Below are 27,920 nucleotides of genomic sequence, written 5' to 3' on the forward strand. Positions count from 1 at the left end.
TCTGCAAGTGATTTAAATGCTTCCAGAACAAACTAAACCGTCTTTAAAGGAAAACAACATAATCCAGAGCTTCCATAATGTATCAATCACGATGTCTAGTATATAATAAAAAATTATTAGAAAGTCAAAAAAAGTAGAGAAACATGACCAGTAGTTAAAAAATAAACTGGGCAATAGAAGCAAACCCAGAGGTAATTTAGAAGTTAAAGTCAACACAAAAGACTTCAGAATAATTATATTATATTATTATGCTAAAATTATTCAGGAAATATGAACAAAATCAGTGAAAACATGGAATATTTCAAAAGAGAATTAGACTGTATTTTTAAAAGAATCAAATTTTCTACAATTGCAAAATAAAATATCTGAAATTAAGAATTCATTGAATGGGTCTGACAGCGCACTAGATATAGCAGAAGACAGAATTGGTGAACTTTAAGACTGGACAAAAAACAAACAAACAAATAAAAACTCTCCAAACTGATGCATAGGAGAAGAGGGGGAAAGAGGGAAAAAAAATAAAAAACAGAATAGAGTATAAGAAATATCTGGGATGTAACCATAAGGTTTAACATTTGTAAATGGAATTCCAGAAGGAAAGGAAAGAATGTCATACAAGCAATGTTTGAGGAAATCTAATGAAACAAAATGCAGCAGAACTCAAGCAGGATAAATACTAAGAAAATCCTTCTTGTACATCATAGTCAACCTAGTAAAAACGTAAGATAAGAACATTGTAAAAGCATCCAGAGGGAGCAGAAATACATTTTCCAAGGGGAAAAACTATAAGAGTTATGTCTGACTTTTCTACAAAAACTATGTAATACAGAGGATAACAGATGCCATCTTTAGAGCATTGAAAGAAAGAAAACTGTCAATCTTGAATCCTGCATCCAGCAAAAATATTCTTTAAAAATGAGGAGCACTCACCAAGATGTTGGGGTGAGATGCTCCACGGCTCCATCCCCCAACAGAAGCTTTGGACAACAAGCAAGAACTGGCAAAAATATCTTTCTCAAAGATTCACAAAACATTTAAAGGATTTCAGTAACAGAGTGAGAATGATCAGGAAAAAGGAACTTAAAAATGGTAGATACTCCTAGTATCTGGCCTCTACCCCCTATTCTCACTGACTCAGTGCAGAACTGGCCTTCACTCCCAGTGCTGTCCCCTGACTCCAGTTCTGGAGGGAGCACAGTAACCTATGTCCACACTGTAGGATGCATATATGTCTGGGTCAGTCTTATAGGAGTATCCTGAAGGAATAAAACATGACATGCATTGCAGGCTCACCATCCCAGAACTTACTCTGTGCCTAAGGATGGCTCACAGAGCTCTCCTACAGAATACTGCAGGAGAACAACCAACTAGCAGCCATCTGAGACAAAGGAGTGCCAACTGCAGGGCATACAATGTACCACCTTGTCCCAAGAGGAAACACTGTTTTCTAAGGGATAAGAACTTTCATGTTCATGTCAATTTAAATAAGGACAAAATACATATGCACAAAAGACCAGATAGTTCCTATGTTTTTGGCCATACTGGACTGTTCTCTAAACTAATTTTATGACAAAGTTCAGAAGAAGAGCACTCAGACCAATCTGCAAGGACTCAAAAAATGTGTTTTTTTCCTTTTTAATTTGGTTAGCTCCTGACAGTCAAGGAAACCTCTGTCATAACACTAGCTGATAAAAGCTTAAGAAGCAGATTCTATTTTATATTAAATATTTCATGGGCATTACACATATCATTAAGGCACTTTTAAATTCTATTGTCACACTGATTTTTATAGAGTTTTGCCCCATTATAGGATGAGATAAATAGGGCTGGTTTTTTTTTAGAGTAGATTACTGTTAATTACACCTAATAGAGAAAATTTATCTATTTACCAATGGCACCCTCAAAAAAGGAAGAAGGATGTTTTGAAAAAGATTTGTGCTCCTTGTTTACCAAATGTACCCATAAACAGCTCACTGGCAAGACAGGTGAAGAATGTCTTCATTTAGGGAAAGTGACAACCATAGTACAATATATGTGTATGTATATATACACGCACACATGAATCATAATCTAATGAGTGGATACTTTTGCACTAGAGAGAGAAGCCTCAAAATAAAGTTGGAATAGGGGAGGGTGTTAGTTTTCAAGCTACCAGAATGCAGTATGCCAGAACTGGAACAGCTTTTAAAAGAGGGAATTTAATAACTTACAAGTTTACAGTTCTAAGCTTACAAATATGTCCAAACTAAGGTATCCAGGTAAGATACCTTAACTCAAGAAAAGTCATTGGGTCAGGAACAGTTCTGTCGGATGGGTAGTCATGTGCTGGCATCTGCTGATCCCTTGCTCCTGGGCGCTATGCTTTCAGCTTTGTTCCTATGGGAATTTCTCACTTCGCTTCTCCAGGGCTGGCTTTCATCTCTGGCTCCCCTTGGCTGTCTCCCGGTTCTGGCTTGCTTAACATCTCATGATGATGTCTGCTGGGATCCAAGCATCTCCAAACATCTATGTCTCTATTCTCCAAATGTCAGCATCTGTGTCAGCTCTGCTCTGAAATTTCTGTTAGCTCTGTCGGTTCTGTCGGCTCTGAAGTTTCTGTCATTCACTTCATTTCTAGGATTTCTCCAAATTATTTCCTCTTTCAAATGACTCTAGTAAACTAATCAAGACCCACTCTGAATGGGCAGAGTTACATCTCCATCTAATCAAAAGGTCACACCCACAATTGGCTATGTCTCATCTCCATGGAGATAATTTCATCAAAATTTCTGCCCTAATATTGAATTAGGATTAAAAGAAATAGTTGCTTCCACAGACTTGATGGCTTTTCTGGGATACATAATATTTTTAAACCAGCAAATTGGGGAAAAAGCTTAAAAAACAGAAGCCTCAGTCTAAATTCCAGCGATAACATGTTAAAATACCAAAATGTTCAGGTTGCAACAAAAGATTATAAAACATACATGCAAAAAACAGAAACAATGGTCCAAACAAATGAGAAGATTAAAGCATTATATAGGGTGTTGAAAATGGGATGGTATATAGGAAAAATACAGTCACTGCAAACTAAGGTCTGTAGGTACCAGTAACATTATAATATACTTCCATTGACTGTAACAAAGAAAATATGCCAAAATTAAATGTCAATAAGTAGGAGATATGGGGGATGGGGATGGGATTCTTTCCAGAAGAAAAGGAAATATCCTCATATAGATTGTGATCGTGGAGGCATAGCTATGAGATAATCCCAAGGACCATTGTTTTTTCATATAAATTTGATTGTATGATGTGTGAATAAAGCTGTTTAAAAAATGAATGGAGGAAGGGAGGGAGGAGGAAGGGAGGGAGGGAGGGAGGGAGGAAGGAAGGAAGGAAGGAAGGAAGGAAGGAAGGAAGGAAGGAAGGAAGGAAGGAAGGAAGGAAGGAAGAATGGATGAACAGAGAGATACGAGTGTATTATATACTGTCAACAAAAAGGACCAGACCTGGGACATATAAGGCCAAGACATTTAAAAACTGATCTTAAAAAAATTCTCAAAAAGCTAAGGGAAAGCATGGAAAAAGAACTAAAAGACATTAGGAAAATGATAGATGAACAGAACGAGAATATCAATAATGAGATAAAAATCTTGGAAAGGAACCAAACTGAGTTAAAGACCACAGTAACAGAAATTTAAAATCCCTTACAGGGGTACAACAGCAGCATGGAACTGGCAGGAGAAAAAACCAGTGAACTTGAAAATAAGACAATGGAAATCATCCAGTCTGAGGAGCAGAAAGCATAAAGAATAAAGAAAGTGAGTGGAGCCTGAGGAAACTGCGGGACACCATCAAGCAAACTGACATACACATTGTAGGAGTCCCAGAAGGAGAAGAGTGAAAGGGTCACACAGAGAATATTTGAAGAAATAATTGCTGAAAACATCCCTAAGTTAAAAAAGGATGAATATACCCATCCAAGATGCTCAATGAACTCCAAACAGGATAAGCCCATATATAGATCCACACCATGGCACATTATAATCAAACAGTTGAATGCCACAGAGGAAGAGAATTCTAAAAGCCACAAGAGAAAAGCAACATGTCACATCCAAGGGAGCCTCAATAAGATTAAGTGCCAATTTCTCATCAGAACTTATGGAGACAAGAAAGCAGTGGGATGACATATTTGAAGCACTAAAAGTGAAGAATTTCCAGCTGAAAATTCTATATCCAGCAAAACTGTCTTTCAAAAATAAACGATAAATCCTTGGTGTGAAGCAGCAGATGGACCTGAAATTTCTCTACCTTCCACTGGATCCTCCTTCGGCTTCTTCGATGGCTGGTCCAGGTGTGTATGTTTAGTTCCATGACAAAGGGCCTCAGCTTCTTTATCAGCAAGGTTGGAAGCAGTGAAAACTGACACAGGTTCCAGTCCATCTCCATGGGATTCCAGCTCACACTTTTGGGTCCAACCTGTGTCCCCATTTCCATCCCACTTCCCTTCCTCAATACCTGTCCTCATTTCTATAAAAGTAGATTTGCTAAGTCAAAGGGCATGTGTATTTAAGTTTTTGACACACTGCCAAATTGCACATCAAAAAAAAAACTACCAATTTTCACTTTCATGGATGGTGTATCAGAGTGCTTATTTTCCCACTACCTCCTCAAAACTGGTTATTATAAAACATTTTCATTGTTGCCAGTTTGGCAAATAAAAAAATAGTACCTATATATTGTTTTGATTGACATTTCCCTGCTTAACAGTAAGGCTGAACATATTTAATATGTTATGGGCTTTAAAAAAAATTAGAGCAGTTTATATTTACAGAAAAATCATATAGAGAGTACAGAGTCCCTATTTAGCCCACCCTGCAACAGGCACAGTTTTCCCTGTTACCAGCATTTTGCATTCGTGTGGTTGGAACCTTTGTTACAATTGATGAACCAACATTATTATAATTATATTAACTATAATCCATAGTTTACACTAAGGTTTACTCTTTGGGTTGTATAGTTCTATGGTTTTGTTTTGTTTTGTTTATTTTTAATTCTGGTAACATATTTACAACAAAAAATTTCTCATTGTAACCATATTCAAGTATATAAATCAAAGGTGCTAATTACATTCAGAATGCTGTGCTACCATCACTACCATCCATTACCAAAACTTTTCCACTATCCCAGGCAGAAATTTGTACCAATTAAGCATCAAGCCCCATTCCCCACTCCTATCCTTGCCTCTGATAACTTATATTCTAATTTCTGACTCTTATGAATTTGCATATTCTAATTTAATATAAATGAGATCATACAGAATTTGTCCTTCTGTGTCTGACTTATTTCATGCAACATGACGTCTTCAAAGCTCATCCATGTTGTAGCTTGTATCAGAACTTAATTCCTTTTTTATGGCTGAGCGATGTTCTATTGTATGTACATAGACAATTTGTCCATTCATCTATTGGTGGACACTCGGGTTGATTCCCCTTTCAGGCAATTGTGAATGATGCTGCTGTGAACCTCGGTGTGCAAGTAACTGTTTGAGTCCTACTTTCAGTTCCTTTTGGTCTATAACTGGGGGTGGGATCACTGGGTCATATGGTAGTTGGATATTTGAATTTTTAAGGAGCCCCCGTATTGTTTTCCATAGTGGCAGCACTATTTTGCATTCCATCCAGTAGTACACAGGATTTCCTGTTTCTCCACATCCTTGGTAGCACTTGTTATTTTTCTGTTTTTTAAAACATGTGGTCATTCTGGTGGGTGTGGAGTAGTATCTCATTGTAGTTTTATTTGTATTTTCCTAATGGCTAATGATTTGTACTTATTGGCCATTTGATATCTTCTGTGAAAAAGAAGTAAATAAAGGAGATAAAAATAAATAAATAAAGGAGAAATTAAGACATTTCCAGATCAAAAAAAGGCTGAGGCAGTTTGTCACCACTAGCCTTGCCCTACAAGAAATGCTAAAGAGAATTTTGCAGGTTGAAAGGAAAGGACAATAGACAATAGATCAAAGCTGCATGAAGAAATAAAGATCTCCAAGTGGAGGAATGGCATGGGTAAATATAAAGGCCAGTACTATTGTATTCTTTATTTGCAGCTCCACTTTTTACTACCTACAAGATCAAAAAGACAAATTCATAAGATGTAACGATGTATCACTAGTTTGGATTCATAATATATAAACAGGTAATTTTTGACAAAAACTACATAGAGGTGGGGGAATAGAAGCACCTAGAAACAGTTTGTGTGTGCTATTGAAGTTAAGTTGGTATAAAAACAAACAAGATTGTTATATAGATTTAGGGGGTTAAATTTAAGCCCCATAGTAATTACAGAGAAAATATCAAAAATGTGCAAGCTGATAAAGACAGAAATTAGAGTACAGATGTTAGGGTGGAGGGCAAGGGATAAATAGGAAGTTAATGAATAATAGACATAGGATATGTTGGGGAGAGGAGAAAGTTTTAGTAAAGGAACTCTAAAGGAAATTGTAATAATGGATGGTGGAAAGGTTACCACAATAATGTGAATGTGATTAATCTCATTGAATGGTATACTTGGAAAGAGTTGAGGTGGGAAACTTTATGTTGTATACATGTTCCCACAATGTAAAAAAGAAAGAGAAAGAAAGAGCAACTAAAGAGACAGTGATAATTAAATACAATACATGATCCTGGATGGGATCTAGCAAGGGAGAAGAGAAGGCTCATAAGACATTATTGGAACATCTGAAAAAATTGGAATATGGACTATAAACTTCATATCAATGTTAAATTCCTTGAACTTGATAACTGTACTTAAGGTGGCAATGTAAGTGAATATCCTTTCTCTCAATAAGTCTTCTTGGCAGTATTAAGTATTTGTTTTAGTTTCCTAGCTGCTAAAACAAATACCATACATGCATCTCCTAATATAACTTATGTGGATAGTTGGTTGAACAACATGGGTGCATGGAACCTTAGCTGGGACATGGGATTTTGTTGGTTTGTCTGGAGTGATGCCCCAGTGAATCCCAGAGTGATTTGATCAGTGAGTGGAAGAGTGTTTGCAGGGTCCCTTTGGGGGGGAGGTGAGAGCGGGGGAGGATTCACCTCCCCAGGTTGAGTTCTTGATATTCTCGCAGGCAGTGTGGACAACCAAAGCCATAAACTGAGACCCCAGTCTTGGGGTTTGCTCATATGAAACTTAACCCCACAAAGGATAGGTCAAGCTTACTTAAAATTAGGCCTAAGAGTCACCCCCAAGAGAACTTCTTTTGTTGCTCAGATGTGGCCTCTCTCTCCAGCCAACACAACAATCAAACTCACCACCCTCCCCCTGTCTATGTGGGACATGACTCCCAGGGGTGTGGACCTTCCTGGCAATGTGGGACAGAAATCCTAGAATGAGCTGAGACTCAGCTTCAAGGGATTGAGAAAAACTCTAGAATGAGCTGAGACCCAACATCAAGGGATTGAGAAAACCTTCTCAACCAAAAGGGGGAAGAGTGAAATGAGAAAAAGTGTCAATGGCTGAGAGATTCCAAACAGAGTCAAGAGGTTATCCTGGAGGTTATTCTTACGCATTAAGTAGATATCACCTTGTTATCCAAGATGTAATGGAGAGGCTGGAGGGAACTGCCTGAAAATGTAGAGCTGTGTTCCAGTAGCCATGTTTCTTGATGATGATTGTATAATGATATAGCTTTCACAATGTGGCTGTGTGACTGTGAAAACCTTGTGTCTGATGCCCCTTTTATCTACCTTGTCAACAGACGAGTAGAACATATGGAATAAAAATAAATAATAGGAGGAACAAATTGTAAAATAAATTCAGTTTGAAATGCTAGTGATCAATGAAAGGGAGGGGTAAGGGGTATGGTATGTATAATTTTTTTTTCTGTTTTCGTTTATTTTTCTGTTGTCTTTTTATTTCTTTTTCTGAATTGATGCAAATGTTCTAAGAAATGATCATGATGATGAATATGCAACTATGTGATGATGTGAATTACTGATTATATATGTAGAACGGAATAAGCATATGTTAAGAATGTTTGTGTTTCTTTCTTGTAATATTTTTTTTAATTAATTAAAAAATGTGAAAAAAAAAAAAAAACTAAAACAAATACCATACAAAGGGTTGGCTTTAACAACCGGAATTTATTGGCTCATGGTTTCAAAGGCTAGAAGACTTGCTTCCTCCCAGAGTTGGTATCTTTCGGCTGGCTGGCAATCTTTGTGTTTTCCTTGGCTTTTTCATCACATGTCAATGTACCTGGCAGTGTCTTCTCCTTTCCCTTTTGGGTCCACTGACTCCAGCTTCTGGCTGCTCCCCATATCTTCTCTCTGTGTATTCAATTTCCTTTGCTTATAAGAACTTCAGTCATTTTGGATTAAGGCCCATTGTCATTCAGTCTGGGCACGCCTTAACTCATAACATCTTCAAAGGTCCTATTTACAAATGGATTCACACCCATAGAGCCAGGGGTTGGGACCTGAACATGCCTTTTTTTGGCAATATTTCAATCCCCAACAGTGTTCAAGGAGCATGATGTGTACAACCTACACTCAAGTGCTCAAAAAATGGACTGATAGACAGATAGATGGCTAGCTAGAATGATATAGTAAATGTGGCAAAAAGTTAAAATTGGTTTCTGGGTAGGGGTGGGGAAGCAGTAGGATATGTTGGAGTTCTTTGCATGGGTTTATATTATTTTTGTAACTGGAACATATTTCAAAATTTAATGTTTTTTTTTTTAAGAAAACAAAAAGGAAAGGAGGGAACAGATGGCATAACTGTTTCCCAAAGGAATAAGCAGGAGGTGACCGGGGTTAGGATGGCTGCACTGGGTGGGAGGTTGGGCCAAATGTTCATAAAGTTCCCTTCTGAAAAAGATTCCAGGTTGTGTTTATCTTGGAGTTTAAATTGCTGGTAACTTTGAGGGTTTGGCTAGTTTCCTTTCTGAAATTATGTGATATAATCAAGATACTTACCTGGTTCTTTAAGTCGTTTGTTTTGTTGGCTCCAGTGTGGGTAAAGTGTTTGTTTTGATGAGCAACCAAAAGTTGTTTACATTCTTGATTTCTGAAAAGTCACGGGCCACCGGCAAGTTAAGAAATGAAAGTGAAATCAGCTGATAGTGACATCAGTCAGCACAAATGTACCAAAGTTCAGAAAGCTGTTTACTTAGGCACAACTGCGAATGCAAGTGGGATAAACGCTCAGGACTGCACTGTCTACCATTTCCCACCGCACCAGCTTCTGGAGCTTGACATTAAAAAGCCAGCAAGAAAGAAGAAGCAACGGTCCCTGATTTCCTGCTCTTCCTTTTTATGAGTACTTCTGTGGGCTCTGCACCTCCTTCCTTTTGTAAGTACCTACCCACAAGCACTGCAGCTTCTCCAGAGGCCCAACTTTTAAAGAGAGTTTTGTTTTCTTCTCAGCCAGCTGAGATTCTAGTAGTGAGAAGGTACATTGTTGGTAGGTCAGTGTCTGTGACCTGCCCGCCATCTCTCTAAGGTTTGACTGGCTAACTTGTTTAATCTCTGCTTTCCTTACCCCCAACCTCTTCAGCAGCACCCAGTGTTTCTCTAGCCTCAAAACTGGTGAAGGTACTGCTGATTTAATCAGTTAGAAATACAGGAGATAACTGTGTGCCTCAGGATTTCACAGACAATCTGTACAATTCAATGTGCGTCGCCTGTGGAACACATTGTTCATCAGAAATAGGCAGCGAAATGCAGACAGATCACTCGCTAGCAGTAGCTGAATTATTACTCAGAGCTAATTACGAAAATGCTATGACACCTTAAAGTCCACTGTGAGGGTTAAGATTTCTGTTAGAAAGACCTGTGTCACTGACTCAGAAAATAATAGGGCATTAGAGATTTTTAGGTAGAAAGGCGATGATCTTCTTAGACTAAATTGCTCCTCATGCCCTCATGGAAATTCTTGGTGGGCACTTTAGTGCTTTGGGGATATTTTTAAAGAGATCTTTTTTTTTTTCTAATGTGGGCCTTGTTTCCCTAGTAACTTTCATTACTTTTCTTCACCTGTAGAATCAAAGGCTTCTTTGGGAAAGGAATACATATATATGATTCCTTCTTTCCTTCTTCCCTTATGACAGTGAAAATACATTTTTCAGTATTGCCTTCCTATAACCCCATGGCTCTAGAAGTCCGAGGTCTGAGATTTAGTTGCTGTGAAATTCTTCTTCCAATTTTGTACATTATTCATCTCTCTGTTTTCTTTCCAGCTTAAACCTACTTTATCTAAATACAAAGATTGTTTATGTTTATTCATCTATTTGTTTTTTAAAATTTCACTGTTTTCATAGAGATAACACATAATTCTGGAAGTTTCTTTATACAAAAAGAGAAGAAAATAGCAGTTGCCCATAATGTCACCCCCTAGAGCCACTGTGACTAACTAACATTTTAGAATATTTCTTTAATCTCCTTCTTCTATGCATCTTTATATGGATGAAGCCATGCTATAGCATAATTGTATATCTGCTTTTTTTAAGAGACATAATAGTTCATCATCTTGAGATGTCATAATTTGCTTCTAATGTTGGGCATTCAAGTTGCTTCCCATATTTTGCCAAAGTAAATGATATCTTGATGAACATTTCCATATATAAGCCATAGATTGCATTTTGGATTGTTGCCATAGAATAATTTCATAGAAGTGGGATTACTAGGCCAAAAGATATGGCCTATTTTTAGGGCTTTCAATGCATATTGCCAAATTGCTCTCCAGAAAGTTTGTACAAATTTTCACATCCAGGGTGGCCTGTGGTGGCTCAGTGGCAGAGTTCTCGCCTGCCATACTTGATACCCAAGTTCGATTCCTGGTGCCTGCCCATGTTAAAAGAAAAAATTCCACATCTACTATCACTGTATGAGAATGCCAGTTTTACCTCACTCTTGGTATCATCAAAATGTTTCTATCTTCACTTTTGGTAGGAAAACTTATAGGTGGTTTTATTTGGCGTATCTTTGATTACATTAGAGTTTTTTCTTTTCATATTACTTTCATTCCTTCTTTTTATTTCATATTCCTTGCCTATTTTTATAGGGATTAATGTTTCTCTTATCTATTTGCATGAATATTTTATATATTAAGTGCATTAATCAGTTTATATTTTTTGCACATGTATTCTCTGCTCATCGACTAATTTTATTTCTGCCCTTTTTGATGTATAATATGCATATTTTAAAAATTTTACATCTGTACAATTTTTTCCTAGTAATTTCAATTGCTTTTAGCTCAGAATGTTCTTTCTCATCCAGAAATCAAACAGATATTTTTTTCTAGCTACATAATGGCTTGTTGTTTGTTTATTACATTTCACTCTTGGATTCCCCTGGAATTTATTTTGGTATGTGAAATAAGATGAGGGCTTAAAATACTTTTTTTTCAGTTAGCTGATCAATTGCTCCAGCTTTAATTAATGAAAAATTATTTCTTCCACTGAATTATAATGGCATTTCTTATCACGTATCATATTCACATACATGGCTGTTCTGAGATATCCTGCCCTATTGAGCTGTGAGTCCTAGTACCAGTGCCACACTGTTCTATTTGACCCAATTTTCCTCCCTGTTGTTTCTAAGACTCTTCCTGGGTGCTAGATACTGTAATTACTTCTAATCTGCATTAGACCCCACAGTGATATTTCTTAATGTGAACTGATAAATGTGAAAACATTTTTTCAAATTTAATCTTCAAATAAATAAGAATTTATGTTCTCATTACAACTAAGATTTTTGTAGAGCTTTATTTTAGATCCCTGAGTTGACGCTTGTGTTTCCTTACTCAGCCCAAATATAAACTTCAACAGACTTTAGGAGGTGATTCTTGGATCTTCAGCAGGTTTTCTCAAGATGAACAGCATTTATTCACTTAGCAGCAGTCTGTTCCTCTAATTCACCAAGCTCTTTCCCATTGGACTTTTATAACCTCTGTACTCTCTTCCTGGGAAGCTCTTCCCCTGGATCATCACAAGGGATGATTCTTTCATATCCATCTAGCCACAAACCAAGTGTCTCTTCCAAAAAGAGTCCTTACTTGACACTCTAATCTAGAATCATCATCTCCTCCCTCCAGTTTCTTTCCTTCACTTTATCCTGTTTATTATTTTGTTTTCTTTATATGTATGGTGCCTGTCTCCCCAACTAGAGGGCAAGCTCAGTGAAGGCAGGCACTCGTTTGACCTGTGTTTCACTGATTCCCCAGGGTCTAGCAATAAGGGGACATCCAAAATGCTTTATTAATGGGTAACAACATGAAATCCTGGCCTCATCAGCAGAAGGGGGTGTTTAATCTCCAGCATAATTATAGAAAAGAGGAATGGGGCTGAGGAACCAACAGTCAACAGCCAAAGGCAGTAACTCATTTCTAGCAATAACAATCCTCAAACTCTGTTTTTGGTCCTCTGCAAACTCAGCCTCCCGCAGACTGGAGCACAGAGTTCCACCAATAAAGCCAAATTAGAAATAGGAAAAAAAAAAATCCAAATGAGAATGGGGTCCCCAATTTATACACATTTCCTCATTAAAAAATAATAATAATAACCCTTGTTCCTGGCTAGATTATCTGCTAATGAGGACTAATAAACAACAAAACACACAGGAAGTTATATTAAAGGAACCATTTAAACAAACTATTTCAATAGCTTGTATATATGTTGGTGATTGAGCTCATGCTCTGACTTTGTATTGCAGTTTCATAGTGTAGTCACACTTCTGCTGGTGAAGCCGTTTTTATTTACATGGAAGAATTGAGTAAATCAAAACTTCACAGTGTTCCATAGAAAGCTTGGTGTTAGGCATGCACACAGAACACTGTGAGATCTGGGGACCTGCCATCTAAATGCATCTGAGAGCCTGTGGTAGTCCAATCTTAAAACTAAGAACCCGAACTCATATTTCTGCCAAAGGAAATATGACACATTTCCCTTTCTTCTTCCCTTTTTATTTTTGCCAGCACCACACCCAATCCTTGAACACACTAATCTTAAATGTGTTCAGCCAGAAAGATTTTAGACGGGGTCTGCAGCCTTCTCTGGCTAGTAAATGTTCAGTCTGGCTTTTTACCCTGTCAAATTTTGTTTTTCCAACTTTATTCTGCTAATATTTTCTAGCTGCTTGCCCTTCATCTCTGCTTCAGTCTTCTCTAAGTTCCCCTTTTTCTTCTTGAATCATCACATAATCATTGTCATCAGAGCAGACACTTACATCATCCATACATGACAGGCCCTTATACATTTGCACATATGTTAACTCATCTCAGTCTTATACAGCCTCATGAGGAATGTCTCAGAGGATTCATTACAGATGAGGATGTGAAACACATGGAAGCTAAGTAACTTGCACAAGGTCACAGGACTAGTGATCAAGTGCACAGCAATATAACGCAGGCTGGTTTTAACCCTATGCCCTTAGCTGCCATGTTCTGATGCCTCTTTCAACATGACATTTGCACCCTGAACTCATCATCGCCAAATGTAAGCCAGGGCAGTTTCCCAGAGTTCAAGTTCTTCAGTTAAACTCTGTTAATGAGCTCCAAGCTATTTCCCTTCCCTAGAGTTTCACCACTGATAGGCTGTGTGGCCCTAGGCCACACAAACTTCTCTGAGTTCCAATCTCCTCTCTATAATGATAATTCAAATAATTCTCACCGGATAATGTTTAAGTGTTGTACATAAATTGCCACCTTTAATTTCTACAAAATCTACAAAACACATTCTGTCATTATACACATTTCACAGATAAGAAAACTAGGTTGGAAGATTAATAACTTGCCAAGATTGCAGAGCTGGTAAATAGTAGAACTGGGATTTCTGTGAGCATACGTGCAGTTAGAGGCAAGCTGTGCTAGTGGTTAAGACAATATTCTCAGCATTCTGCCTGCCAGGTTCCTCCATCCACTGGCTTTGTGACCTTAAGCCAGTTATTGAAGCACACCAAGCCTCAGTGTTTTCCTCTGTAAAATGGAGATAGTAATAGTATATCTACTCCCCATAGGGGTAGCTGTGAAAATTTAAAAGATAATCCATGTTAAGTGCTTAGCACAGGGCCTGGCACACAGAGAATGCTCAAGAGATTTGAGGGTTTGCTTTTAATTATTCACAAACTCTCAAAAAATTTAGATTCTTTCCTAGACCCCTTCACTGAGGAAAAAGACTTCTCAAAGCATGTTCTCCCTTCCAAGGTCCCCAATGGTTTTTGTAAATCAGAAATGAAAGGAGAGCCAGGAGATGAATTTGCAATTGATAACCTAATGATGTGTGATTTTGTCATGCACATTTTTCAAAATGTGTGATGTCTGACAGCAACAAAATTAAAATATCCAAGTTCTACATTGCAGTCCTCAAAGTCAAGGTAGCAATGCCACTGTGGGTGCCAGGTAAGAGGAAAGGGCTGCTGCCCTTTGATATCAGCGGCCACCACATCTAGTGTCCATCCTCTCATGTGATCTCACAGTGCTCAACTCTTGAAGCCATAGACTCAGATGTCATACCGAGGAGGAAAGGAGAACCTTGTAGAAAGCTTACATTTAAGAAATGGAAGAATAAGAAAAGGAAAAAAGGATCAGTCAGGATGGTGGGAGGAGAACCAGAACCACTCAACAAAATAGTCCTCGAGTGCCCACCATGTGCCAGGCACTGTCCTGGGTGTTGGGGATCTAACAGTAAAAGACAGAGCGATATACAGATAGATAAAAATGAAAAGCTGACAAGAATCCTTACCCTCTTGGATTTTCCATTCTACTGAGGTGAGGACAGACATAAATAAAATACTTAGATCATTAGATGGGGACAGGTGCTGTGGAAGAAGAGCAGGGAAGGGACTCAGGGAGTGCTGGGTGTATGTGGAGGAGAGGGTGTTGCTGTTTCTAAAATTCCATCCAGGGAACGCCTCACTGAGAAAGGGACTTGTGAGCAGACATGAATGAGGTGAGGGAAGGAGACATGCACCTAATAGAACAGCCTTCCAGGCAGAAGGAATGGCAAGTGCAAAAGTCCTGAACTTGCCTGATGGTTTTTGAAGATACCAAAGAGGACACTGTAACTGAATCTAAAGGACGGAGAAAGCAAAAGAAAGAAGAATAGGAGAAGAGGTCCGCAAGGTAATGCTTGCAGTAACAGGATTGAGATACCCTGTTCCAAAGAGACAGGAAGAGTATCAAAGTTATTGTTAAATGTTACTCATGAAGATAGGGCACCCAGATTAGTTATACTTGGTAGCAAGCATCAAGAACAGATAGAAAATATGATATTAGTCACTGTGGAAGAATCCAAAGGTACTAGTGTCTAGCCCCCACCCTCAGGCAGAGGGAACTCTAACTGAAGGGGACTTTCATCATTGTTGTCTCTACCAGCTCTCCCAGACTTCTCCAGTGGTACACTATAAGGATTTATTTAACCCCTGCTGAGTGAGATAGGAATGTTCCCCTGCTGGTGAATGAGTCATCACATGATATGAAAGACAGTGTAGGGATGCTATCTAGTGAGCAAAGGCAAAAGTCCAGGGAGGCCTTACTGGTGACAGAGGCAGGCAAAGGATGAACTCAAGTAAATGCAGGAGACTAAATAAGCACCGACTATAAGTAAAGTCAGGTTCCTGAATATCATTAGACATTCAGGTGAGAGGAGTAATTTGATTCAAAGAAAGTGAGGATTCTTAGTATAAGGCAAAGTGGAGGAGAAAGAAGTATGTGGGGATCTCAGCTATTGGGATAAAGTGGAAATGTCCTGTGTAAAACCATGATTACAAGCAGTGACAAATTAGAAGTTATAAATAAGTATATGACCAATATTTGTATACAGTAGAGTTGCACAATGATTAAACCATTAGATATTTTAGCATATGAGAAGAAAGTACAACTCATGCTTGGGAGATGGAATTTGGAGCAATAAGCTTTCCTCTGTGAAAAGAGACAAAGTATTATGGACAGTTTGCCAACTTCATTTTAATTCTGCAATTCAAAAGAGCAAGAGATAGTGGATGTTCTTCAGCCGTCTTAAATAAATAAGCAACTGTCACTAGCAAGAAGTCACAGGAAACGGTCTCCCTGCTCATTTAATCCTTCCCAAGTGTTCTTTATAGGCAACAAGTAGCTCTTTATAGGCAAGGACTTATTCATATTCAGAGACAGGGCTGGGAATGCAAACCTATGCTTGCAAAAAGTTTTCCAGTTCACCCCAATTTCTCTGCCTGTTGAGGTGCCCTGGGCCTCTGAGCTTGCAAAGCCTCAGGCCCTGTTAGTCTACCATAGAGACAACCAGGGAACACCACAAACCCAGAGGGATTTTTCAGTGCAATAAGTTGCCTGAAATCCTATTGTCCCTCAGCCACACCCTCAGGAAAGTTTCACTACTTTTGATATAAACTGGACAAGAACATGATTTAGAATCAAATGACACAATGTTTGTATCTATCTCGGCTCCTATTCCATTTTCCGTTAATAGAGTGGAAAATTTAGAGGCACTTACACTGAGGGAACAGAAAAAGCCTACCTCAAATTAGTAGTCTGAGAATATTTTCATTCTATTTCCCTCGCTGGGAATTTATTTCCCTTCCTAGCAGAGCTCACCTCCCCACCTAAGGCCCTGCTCACGCTGTGGCTCTCAAATCACAGTAGTCTGACCCACTCTCTGAACTGGAGTTGAAGTTTATGCCCAGTGGCCCCGAAGGCAATTAAAAGAATATGTATTTTGATGACAATTGTGATAGCAAATTGGTAACAGGCTTTATTTATAAAATGCTCATCTAGACTGATAAACAAAAACTAAAACTCAAAATATTTTTTTAAAAAAGCAAAGGAACTGAATAGCCACTTCACAAGATATTCAACAGGCACTTGGAAGATATTAAACTTCACTAATTATTAAAGAAAAACCAAGGATTAACAGACTTGAGAATATTCAATATGAGAGAGAATGAGATGAGATAAACATTCTCTTAAACTGCTGGTGGAAGGAAAAATTGATTCATAAACATTCAATATCACATTGTTTATAATATTAGAAAGAATGTATAAAACATACTATACAAAAACTATGAACTATGGCAAAGCTTGTGCAGCCAGTAAAAGCATTGTTTAGGAAACATTTCTAGTGACATGGGGAGATGTTCAGGCCATGATGATGTTTACAAAGGTGAATATTAACATATACTTATGTGATTTCAACTATGTAAAACAACATCATAGAAGGAAATATGTTGTTCGGAGCAGTTATTTCTATGACCTGAAGTTATAGATGATTTTCTTCTTCCCTCCACATTTTCACATATCTTCATTGCTTTCTACATTCAGAATGTATTTTTTTATTATAAACAGAAAAAAATTCAACTAAAAATGGCAACAATGACTCAGCAATTTTCCCTTTCACCCTCTGAGGGAAGCACAGGCTTATTATTAAAGGGAAGTAAAAAAGCACATTGTGGTGGTGTGAGAACGTGATTAGTAAGATTGTTAAAAAATAAAAAATGTCTAGGCTTTCAGGACTGCAGAGGAGAGGGAGGCACGTAGTGGTGCAGGTTTCCAACTACATATTACACTTATACTGTTGTATTACAACTGACACTGTGAGGCATCTACAACAAGAAGCTAGACAAGCCTCCAACATCTCTGCGCAAGAGTTCCCATGTCTTCCATATCTCAGCTAGGAAGCATAAATGAAGGAGCCAAGCAACAAAATGAGGGCTGTGGGGTGTGGTTCCAATGAGACATAAAAGAGGTCTCCTCACCTCAAGAAGTTTCGCTGTCTCAAGAAGGAATAACTGAAGAATAATCCATGATATTTTCATTCATTCAAAAATTCTATCAGGCATCATTCTGGGGATAAAATGAATAGCAAAATACATGAAGACTGTTCCTCGAAGAGCTTACATTTTGGTGGCGCATATGTTCCAGCTTCTGGCTGAATCTGTGCATGGGCTAAAGTGGTTTGGGAATGCTCAGGAAGAGCCAGTGGGATTTAGAGAGGCAAAGATCAAAGGCAGGACTTTGGGAGTTGGGAAGGACGAGAGAGAGTGGGCAGATGAGTCTGGAAACAGCCTGAGCAGATGCTGGGCTACACAAAGCAAGAGTGGAAGACAGAGAGGAGCTGAACCTAGGTGGAGAATTGCAAATTCAGGTTTTTTCACTGTGTCAGAGGGTGGGGATCCTCAAGCACCAGGCACAGAACTGGGAGTGAATTCCATGTACATATAAAGAGGTGAGGAGAAGAAAACAGGAAACAGGGACTACCACCTTCTCCTGGTCATGAGCTTTATGGTACCAGTTTTATTTTGTTTCACTCTTCACTTAAAACCTCCAAAAGGCCAGTGAAGAGAAAATGAGGAGGTCAACCACAAAGCTGCCAGGGGCCTGTGAGGTGGATGAGGAAATCACCTCCTCTGAGGAGCCACTTTTTTTTTTAAGTCAAAAACATTTAGCTGTTATGATCTGGGGGGTGGGCAGGACCCACATATAAGCTTGAATTAATGGAAATAAGAGGGAAGACACTTCAACTCCCAACCTAGCTTGTGCCTGGACCATGGAAGCAAGTTAAACCTATTTCCTCCAAGCAAAGTGATATAAATCAGGGTTCCAGTCCTGGAAATCCATTTGACACCCTAAAAGACCTAAATTAATTGAAAATGCATACACAGGTTTTTACAAACTTGTTAAACATGCAGAGCTATACAAAATGCGTTCCTGTTGGAATTTTTCTATATGGCCTGGACTGGCTAAAACTTCTCATTATACCAATTTAATAATGTATGGACTACGGACACCTCTTATTTTCCTGATAAATCTTTCTGTAGCAAACATTTTTGCTCTGAGAATCTCCCAACTATATTCGAAGATGGGTCTTTCACCTCCCAAAGCTTCCCTGCTAATTCAGCGTGTATGGATACCTGCAAAGCCTCTGAGTAATAAGTGTTACCGAGGGGTAGCTTTCTGGGCCTGCACTGAGGCGACCACTCACCCTCCCACTTCAGAAGCCACAGGCACAAGCCCACTGGCTGTTCAGTGCTGCTATCTGAGGTGGCGGTCGGCAGGCTTTGTTGCATGTATGCAGTTGGTTTACATTTTTTGTTCTAAAAGGCACCAGACTGTGTGCCCCAACTTTATTCTCATAATTTGCACACAGTGGAGCTGCCGTATCTTTCAGCCTGTCCCATATCCCCTTCCCTCGTACTATGTTCTTTTTTTCCCATTTGCTCCCTTTCCATTCTTGCAGAACAGATGTGGTGTACGGAGTCAAGCAGACTTCCTCTTGTCAGCTTTGGGAAAGAGGGGTCTGTTTCTCCCGAGGGGTCCCTTCGGAAATTGATCAAGGTTGAGAATGGCACCTCGGCAGGGCCAAAGGCCACCACTCACTCCACTGCTGGAAAACCACTAGGCATTTCTGGCAGGAGGGCTCTAAGAGGAGGTCACTCACTCCCCATCTTGCCTGGGGCCTGTGTTTCATAAGGCTTGCAGAACTATGTTCCATGATCACTTTGGGATATAAGTGACTGTTTTATTCCATATTGGGAAAAATGTGTGTGTGGTGTGTATTCAAACTACTATTTCAGAGGTCAGTTTGAAGAAGCCTTTCTGGCTAAAAAAGAAGTGAAAAGACTTTTTAAAAATAATGAAGTGGGTATTTTTATATACTACTAGAGGGATTAAAATTACCAAGTTTCCTGGATATCAATTTGCAATATGCAGTAAAATCAATAAAAAAAAATGTTTCTACCCTTGACACAATGATTGTACTTCAAAATACTTAACCTAAGGAAAAATTAAACAAGAATCATATAAGCATCTTCACTGACTACCATTTATAATGGCAAAATATGGAAACAATTTATCTAATGATAGTTTATGGATAAATTTATATGATCTATTTTGCTGCTATTAGCCATGTTTTTGAAGAGTATTTAACAGCTTTGAAAAATCCTCGCAATATTCAGTGAAAAAGCCTATGTTCAACAGGATGATTATTTAAAAATATTTTGGCACATAGGAAAAGAAACATTGGTAGAATATTAACAGTGGCTTTATGTGGGGGGTGAGATTAAAGGTTATATATATATATATTTGTTTTTAATATTTTCTAAGTTTTCTATAATTAACATATATTGTCAGGAAAAACTTTAAAATGAGTGAATACTATGTGATTTCATCACCAGATGACAATTTGTCTTAAGCCAGTAATGAGTTTCCAAAGCAGGGCAGTTAGACCTACAAAGTGGGTTGAGCAAAGGTCCTCAAGCCTGGCTGACACTAGAATGGGCTGCACAACTTTGGAAACACCCCAGGACCCAGCCCCAGGCCTCAGACGTGCTGATTTAATTGGTGTGTGGCACAGCAATGAGTCAGTTTTACAGCTCCCCTGCTGATTCCAGTGTTAGCCACCCTGGTTTGCTGAGTCTTCAGTACTTTCCTCCATCATCGGGTTCCCAGTAACCTGCTCTCGGAAAAGGATCTGAGAAATTACCCCCAATAATCCGTAGGGTGGTCTATCCTATTTAGCTTACAGCAAAACTTCTGGCCAAAGGGCACTTCTGTTAAGACAGTTCAGGCATTCAAAGTTGCTGGGAGGCATCAACCTCTGAACTCTGACCAGAGAGGTATGGGGTGACACATATAGGATCCTGGTTTTAGGTCACCTTAGATTTCTCATTCCTGGGTGGGGCAAAGGAGTATGCTGCATGTGTTTTTCTGGAATGCCAGAAGGAAGAACCTGAGCTTGTGAAGAAACTGGGAATGGGCAAACCGGCCATTCACAAGTGTGACTTCCCCTAGGTACTGGAGAGGATGGCTATCCTAAAGCCCGGGCGGGGCAACTTTCTGCTATTCCTGAGCATCATGACCCTCACCCTCGTGGTCACCTCCCTACTGTTCTACGCCCTCCTCTGGAAGGCCGGCAACCTCATCGAGCTGCCCAACCTGAGAATCGGCTTCTACAACTTCTGCCTGTGGAACGAAGGCAATGGCTCCCTACAGTGCCACCAGTTCCCTGAGCTGGAGGCCTTGGGGGTGCCTCGGGTTGGGTTGGCCCTGGCCAGACTCGGCGTGTATGGGGCACTGGTCCTTACTCTCTTTGTCCCCCTGTCTCTCCTACTGGCCTGGTGCAACAGAGACAAGGGAGAGTGGCAGCTGGCAGTGGGCTTCCTGGTGGCTTCCACGGTACTGCTGTCCAGTGGCCTGGGTCTCTTCCTCTCCTACACATCGAAGTGGATCACATTCTCCCTCCCGGGTCCTGGGTTTCTAGCTCTTGGCATTGCCCAGGCCTTACTCATTCTCTTGCTTTTGGTCACAGTTACATTCCCTCAGAAGGCCGAGAAGGGCAAGAGTAAGCCTGAAATCTGCTAGGCGTATTTACAGGTTTGTAGGGATGTGAGCGTTCAGTTTGAACTGTGCTCAGAGAAGGTACCAGAGATTTCAAGGGCTGGTCTCTCTTCTCAGCCATCCTGTTTCACAGCTAATGCTGACTGCAAGCTCTAGCAGAGGGGACACACTATGGAGGGGGTGGGGCACCCAGAGCCAAGGAGACCTCAGTTGCTGCTGCAAAGACCAAGGCCAAAGGGCATACAAGGTCAAGAGGCAGCAAGGGCGGCTGGGAACCTACAGCTTCTTGGTGTAGGGCAGCTGGGAACCTACAGCTTCTTGGTATAGGGTGGTCTGCCCTTTGGGAATTCTGAGGCTCCAAGGACACCCTAAGCCACATAGCTTCCCTGCTTTTTAACTGATCTGAGGCTGGGGAAGATAAGGATTTCTGTCATAAGGCCAGATTTCCAGTCTAACTGCCAACTGCTAGAGTGGAACCCAGTGTAGGTTTATATCAACAAATGGGGGAGGGGTGTGGGGTAGCATCAGCAGAGAGCACCATAGTGTCCCTCAGGTCCCTGGTGTGGAGGGGACCCACCCCTCTTGTGTGTACTCCAAGCTTCACCTTCTCCGCCTAGGGTGGGTCAGGTGTGATGAGCCCCTCTCACCATGGACTCCACTCTCAAAGAGCTGACCCAGGAGGTCCAAGAATGACTTCCAAGGGAGTCACCCAAGACAGAACACATGGGGCAGGAAGAGAAGCCTTGCAGCTTTGTGGAGTTCCTCAAAGTTCCTGGCCCTGGAGTCAGAACAGGGAAGTCCAGCTGACAAATCGTTCCTAATATGTGACCTGGGAGCAAAGGAGCAGATACTCAAATCCTTGGGAGGGAGGAGGTGAATAAGATGTAGCGGTTTCACATATATAAAAATGCTGTGTATCTTCACTTCTCAACCCAGAATTGCAAGGATATAAGCACAACAGTGTTTGCACTGGGGAATTTTATGTATTTTCAGTACCTGTATTGGAAAAGCTACAGGACAAATGGTTTACTCATTCTATGCCTGTCAAAAACCACACTAAATTGAGGCAGAAAAGTGAACTGACATCATCTGTCCTGAGTGTCTCCTTTGGGGTCTTCTTCCATTCACTTTACAAATGCCCGGGGACCAAGAAAAGTGTTTGTCAAAGGTGGTGACCGACAGGTGGGACCAAGGCAGCAGCTTGGCTACCTTGGCTACGTCCGAGAGGAGGCCCATCTGCTTTACCAGTTGTCAAGCTAGGTCCACTGTGAGCCTTTAGCTTCCAGACAGAGCAAGGAATTGAGGGTACTACCTTTAGGACTGGCTGGAGGAGTAAAGGCTCATTGATTGACTGATTGCCTCATAATGGAAACTGTTTTTAAAACAGCTTCCTCTGTAGGCAGTCTGTGCTGAATGAATTGCAGAAATTCTAGTCTGCTGAACAGCCATACTTCTCTTTAAAAATTATTATGGTGTCTCTTTGGTTCCAATAAGTTTGACAACATTTCTTCTGAAACCTGATTACTCAATAAAACAGGCTATTGGATTCCAGACCCTCTGGCTGGGAGAGGGAACAGCGCAGACAAGAACAAATTCTAATGGGAGCTCATTTTGATTCCTCACTTTCACACACTCAAAAAGGCAGCTCCCAATGCCCAAAGCATCCTAGGCCTTCTGCTCTGGGATGGACCCGCCCAGCTCAGGGAGGCCCAGAATACAGAAAGCCCCATCAGCACTCTTAGAGCAGCCCCCAGAGCTGGAGGGGAGGTCCAGCTGTCTTGAGGTGCTCTCAGCAGAAAGTCCAGCAAACAGTTTATTCCTTTAGCTGAAAAATATCTCCCTGACATATTTTAACACATCCTCCTCTTCCTCAGGGCTTCTGTTGCCGGCAGAGTTGGAACCTTCAGTTCCCTGTGATGGGCAGAGGCTTGGGGGAAGGGCTTCTTTCCCATTGTCCTCTTCCTCATTTCTGCTCCCATGAGGACTCAGTGACGCACAGCGGGTAGGGGCGAGCTCCAGCTTATCACATCCTTCCAGAGACGCCTGCTCCAAGGGCCTTTCCTGTTTGCGGCCCTGCAGAATAGATGAGACGGCATCTACAACATATGTATTTTACTTCTCTAACCCCCTAGCTCTTCAGTCCATGACACAGAACATATCCAGGAACAACTGCAAAGCCAGTGTGTGACCAGGTCAGGCACTGCCCCCAAACCACCCTACTCTGCTCTATCTCTTCACTGCTCTGGAAGAAATCAGAACCAACTTGGGAGAGATGGGGACAGAAGCATGAGGGATAGCTGAGTAGAAAAGAAAAGAAATAGAAAAAACTTGTCTGGAGAAGTAGGGTGATACAATGGAAGACATCAGGATAGGGTTTTGAGTCCAAGTTTAGCTATGCAACTAAGGAAAACTCAATTTCTTCACCTGTAAAATTGGGAGAATCATATCTGAAATACCTCTATCACTAGGTTATTGTGAGCATTAGATAAGATTGTGTGTGTGTATATACATATATGCACTTAGTAAACTAAAAAGTACTACACAGCTCTATGGGGGTACAATTATTATTATTATTATCATTATCACTATTATTTCAGGAAGCGTCAGCAGCAGTCTAAGAAGAACAGTGGTTAAGAAGTCATCTTACCTGACTGAGATCCTTCAGAGAACACAGAGAGTAAAACATGTGATGTTCACATACACACTAGTAATGCCCAAATGGAGAGGTTCCCCCACACACACCCACAACCTTCCGCACATCGTTCCCCAAATGCTTGCTAAGTGTATACCTTGCAAGTGAAGAGGCCAAGGGGAGCATGACAGAGAGATGAGACAGAGGGCCTAGGGGTGGAAGCAGCTGACAGATGAGACACACCACTAGGTAGCCTGAGAGTGCAGGGTGTCTTTTAGTAACATTAGTAAAGAGCCTAATTTCTCCCTGTAAAGAGTTTACCTCAATCAGGATCCCCAGGGCAACATCTACTATCTCAGCTTCATTCATGCAGTACACGGTCTTGACTACAGGAGGTCTGAAACAAAGATGTGAAGCCACAGGTGAGGACATACAGGCCCCGGGTCTCACAAGAAGGAAGAAAACAAGAAGAGTGTGGCACGGCAGGGCCTTCCCACCAGGAATGAGAGAAAAGGCAGCTCTGGTAGCTGGGGCCACACTCAGGGTGGTAACACTGGTGCCAGGGCTTCCTGAGGCAACAGTGAGGGGGTTTCCACACGCGGCCAGGTCCATTTGAGGGTCTGGAAATAAGGAATGAAGGCTGGCTCCAGAGAGTGAAACTGAAACACATACAAAGGATTGGAGCAGATGTATAAAAGCCACCAGGTTCAGACTTGACTGAAACTTACCTGAATGCATTTACACATTTAGAGAAAGACTGTAACCATAGGAAAGGGAGGGTGGTCAAATAAGAAAACGTAGAAAACGGAGAGCCAGAGACGGGGGGCACCAAGTGCCTAACACCTGTTTGGAAGAGCGAGTGTCCTGGCCCAACCGAGGTACCATGTATGGCAGGGACGTCCCCATGGGGTAGGAGCTGCTTCCTACTTGATCGTGGTGGCCTGAAGACTGCAGCAATTACCATCAGTCAACTAGCACCCCTACCTGGGTGCTGACAAATCAGGAGCCTGAACAGCAAATTCCTCAATGTGGAGGCAGAATGTGGGTTCCTGTCCGAGAGGACAACCCATGTGCCTTCCACAGCCTCTGCACTTCATAAAAGCTCAGTAGGTGCCAGACTTAAAACACCCACTCACTTCACCATTTGGACAACTGGAAGTCCCAGCTCTAGTAACTGGGAGGCCCCCAATTCCTCGCTCCTCCTCCACCCTTGATTTCCCCCAGGAATCCTCTGACCAGATGTCCCCACCTTGCTGCTGACACTGTCACCGCTGCCATTCTCCTCCTTTTAGGGGTCTTCCCCGACATCACTCTCTTCGTAGCCACCTGGGTGGTCATCCATGTGGGAAGGACCCTCTCTTTATCCCTAGATTTTAAGGTATCCATCTCTCCAGTCTTTCATAAAGAGGCCTGAGGGCCCAAGTTTAATGACTAGCTTTCCTATTTCAGCAAATTCCACTCTTGTCACACCAAGAATCGTAGGCCTGTTCAACCTGAAGGGGTTTCAATCCTTAATTCCTAAAAAGAAGAACAAAGCCCAATTAATTCTAACAAGTTAGGCTACTTCCAGCTGCCAGCCACAATTACTGGGCAGTACAAAGCAGTGGTGACTCAGAATGTGAACAGGGTCCAGGAGACCTGGGGAAGTCATGCACACGTATCAAGGAGAGCATGGCAGTGGACAGGCCAGTGGGCTGAGAGAGACAAAACCCTCCAACCTGTCCCAGGGCCCAGGGATCTAACCAGGCAGCCAAGCCAACCAGATATGTCTTTCTGTAGATTCTACACTAAGACATTCAGCAGTACAGGGGGGTAGGGGTAGCCCTCCCAGAAGAAAGGAATAAAAGAGGCATAGTCCTCCAATATCCCCCTCTCTATGCCACCCCAGATGCTCACTGTCCTCAGGATGCCCTGCCTACCCTACTCCTAAAATATCTCTCAATGCTTCTTCTTCCTCTATTCTACTCCAGACTTCTCAGTCCTCCATCTTGGCTTGGTTATAGGAAGTAAATCTCAGGTATTACTGATCTGCAATAAGGTTTCGTTAGCCAACACCTCCTTCCTTAATTCCAGAAATTAAACTTCTGACTGGTCAAACTGCGGTTAGCAGTAGGGGGTGGGGACTATAACTGTACCTGCTCCCCTGACTTGCAGAAACCAGAACAGGCCCCTGTGCAGCCTCTGATCTGATAACTCGCCTCCTTTTTCTGTACCTACACTTGGCTCCAACCCAGCCATTCAATCCTAAAGCTCAGCCCCAATGGAAAGAAAAGGAGCTATGATTCAAAGGGCACAGGCTTCTACCTTCCACTTTGGAATCAACTCAGAAAGCTTAAGGCTCCAGCATTAGGGAGGATCTGAATGGAGCAGAGGTTTGCCTAGAAAAAGGTACCCAGGGTAACATGAGATTCCTTTCTGAGCCACAACTTTACAATTTATTGCTCACCTAGTAGGGCTGTTAACAACTGAAGTCAAAAAAAAAAAAATTAACAGGACATCCTCCTAGTCTGTGGCCACAGAGAACAGACTTTACCCAACCCGTCTTCATTTCTGTCAAAATTCAGGCGGTGCTAATTGTCTCTCCTATCATTTAATGAACACTACCAAGGGACAGAAACACCTCAAGCACAGGGATGCAAACTAGGCCTGCAGTAATTTGACCCCGTGGTAGGTATTAAGTCCATTTTACAAACAGACCAAAAAAAAAAAAAAAAACAATTTAGTAAGTTGTACAGGGTCACAAAATAAGTTAGAATGCAGCCAGCCAGGACTTGCAACCAGGTCTAACAGACTCCAAAGCCGGGGCCTAACTACTCTGCTACCCTGCCCCGTAAAGTGTCGGCAGCAGCATCTTCTAGAAACATGTCATACAGAGCTCAGTGATCACAGGATTTGGGAGCTGGGTGTGAGCTTAAAAAAATCTAGCCCAAAGCCTCCCATTATTTGGATGAAACTGAGGCCCCCCCCAGAAACGTGACTTGTACAGAATTCCTCATTCATAACGGCTACTCTTTACTGGGGCCACTTTCTTCCACGCCCCTCATGCAGGACGAGGTGAGTGCCAACCTGCAGAAGAACGGAAGAGACCCGCAATTTGGAAAAGGTTAAGAGGGGTAAAGCATCCACCCGGAGCTGGATGACCCAGAGGTGGGAACAGGCCATATCCAGTTATTTCTACCAGCAAAACGGCGGCCACCCCGGTCCCGTCCCGAGCCGGCGAGCGGGGGCCGTTCCCAGCGCTAGATAGGCGCGCTCCTCCGGCCAGGCGCACTTGCTTTACTTCTCTCTCGGGTTTTTGGCCAGTTGGTCTTGGCGATCTTCTTGAAAGAACTTCCGGAACAGGACGGCACCGAGTCGGCACACGAGGAAGGTGTTTTCGAGCGATTATGGGGATCCGCGGCCTGCCCGGACCTCAGAGACGCACGGCCTCCGCAAACCCCCTCCGCCGCCCTCCCCTTCCGGGCCCGGGCGCTTTCCCGGCGCCTGCGCGGCCTCCGCACTTCCGGCCTCGGGCCAGCTAGCTCCGAGGGCGCCCTCTGCAGGCAGCCCGGGGTCGGCGCACGCTAGGCCAGCGTAGGTCCGCTTTCCAGCTGCGGAAAGAGGGGCTCCCGCCCGGCTGCCCCGCGTCCCCAAACCCGCTCGCTTGAGGATTGTCGGTCGGACTTCGTGGACGTGTCAATTCCTGGGCTCACTGAGTCAGAAATTAGAGAACTGGGAGAGGCGTCTGTAGTTTTAAAAGTTCCGCCAGGGATTCCCCCCGGATGCCGGAAGAGAAAACTGCTCACGTCTTAAAATAAGAAGCGTTAATATTTAATATTCAGATTAGAGGCCTGAGGAGCTGCCCAAATGTGCTCGCTGTTTGCTTTCAACCTGATGCTGAGCACTGCAGTTTACACGTGGAGTACATCATCTAGTTTTAATTAAACCAACCCTCGCAGCTTAAAGCAGTCTAGAAGAGGGTCGGGGTGGAGACAGGTCTGTC

General features: G+C 41.7%; 2 protein-coding genes across 8 annotated transcripts; one reads left to right on the forward strand and one right to left on the reverse strand.

Annotated features, from left to right (window-relative positions):
• The first annotated feature begins 9,082 nt into the window (after positions 1 to 9,082).
• Positions 9,083 to 22,391, forward strand: TMEM140 (transmembrane protein 140). The gene is made up of 2 exons (XM_077140185.1): positions 9,083 to 9,336; positions 20,761 to 22,391. The coding sequence occupies exon 2, from the start codon at positions 20,773 to 20,775 to the stop codon at positions 21,328 to 21,330; it is 558 nt and encodes a 185-aa protein (XP_076996300.1). The 5' UTR covers positions 9,083 to 9,336; positions 20,761 to 20,772; the 3' UTR covers positions 21,331 to 22,391.
• CYREN (cell cycle regulator of NHEJ) lies at positions 22,270 to 27,410 on the reverse strand. Of its 7 annotated transcripts, none has more exons than XM_077140239.1 (4): positions 27,219 to 27,410; positions 25,188 to 25,456; positions 24,260 to 24,335; positions 22,270 to 23,379 (listed from the first exon to the last, which is right to left on the reverse strand). In XM_077140239.1, the coding sequence occupies exons 2-4, from the start codon at positions 25,322 to 25,324 to the stop codon at positions 23,128 to 23,130; spliced, it is 465 nt and encodes a 154-aa protein (XP_076996354.1). In that variant the 5' UTR covers positions 25,325 to 25,456; positions 27,219 to 27,410; the 3' UTR covers positions 22,270 to 23,127. The 7 variants fall into 7 exon arrangements, with proteins under 7 accessions (XP_076996354.1, XP_076996415.1, XP_076996379.1 ...); XM_077140300.1 differs by having other exon boundaries at positions 27,214 to 27,410; XM_077140264.1 differs by having other exon boundaries at positions 27,210 to 27,410.
• Positions 27,411 to 27,920: the final 510 nt, after the last annotated feature.

The sequence above is a fragment of the Tamandua tetradactyla genome, chromosome 1, assembly GCF_023851605.1.
Source record: "Tamandua tetradactyla isolate mTamTet1 chromosome 1, mTamTet1.pri, whole genome shotgun sequence".
Classification (NCBI taxonomy): domain Eukaryota; kingdom Metazoa; phylum Chordata; class Mammalia; order Pilosa; family Myrmecophagidae; genus Tamandua; species Tamandua tetradactyla.

What these genes read in the sequence shown, in the direction of transcription:
- TMEM140 (XM_077140185.1), top strand. Translation starts at nt 20,773, where the DNA reads ATGGCTATCCTAAAGCCCGGGCGGGGCAACTTTCTGCTATTCCTGAGC.
- CYREN (XM_077140239.1), bottom strand. Translation starts at nt 25,324, where the DNA reads ATGGATACCTTAAAATCTAGGGATAAAGAGAGGGTCCTTCCCACATGG. An exon ending in GTGACAGTGTCAGCAGCAAG is followed by an intron (nt 24,336 to 25,187) that starts GTGGGGACATCT and finishes TCTTTGTTTCAG; the next exon opens with ACCTCCTGTAGTCAAGACCG. An exon ending in CCCTGGGGATCCTGATTGAG is followed by an intron (nt 23,380 to 24,259) that starts GTAAACTCTTTA and finishes TCTATTCTGCAG; the next exon opens with GGCCGCAAACAGGAAAGGCC.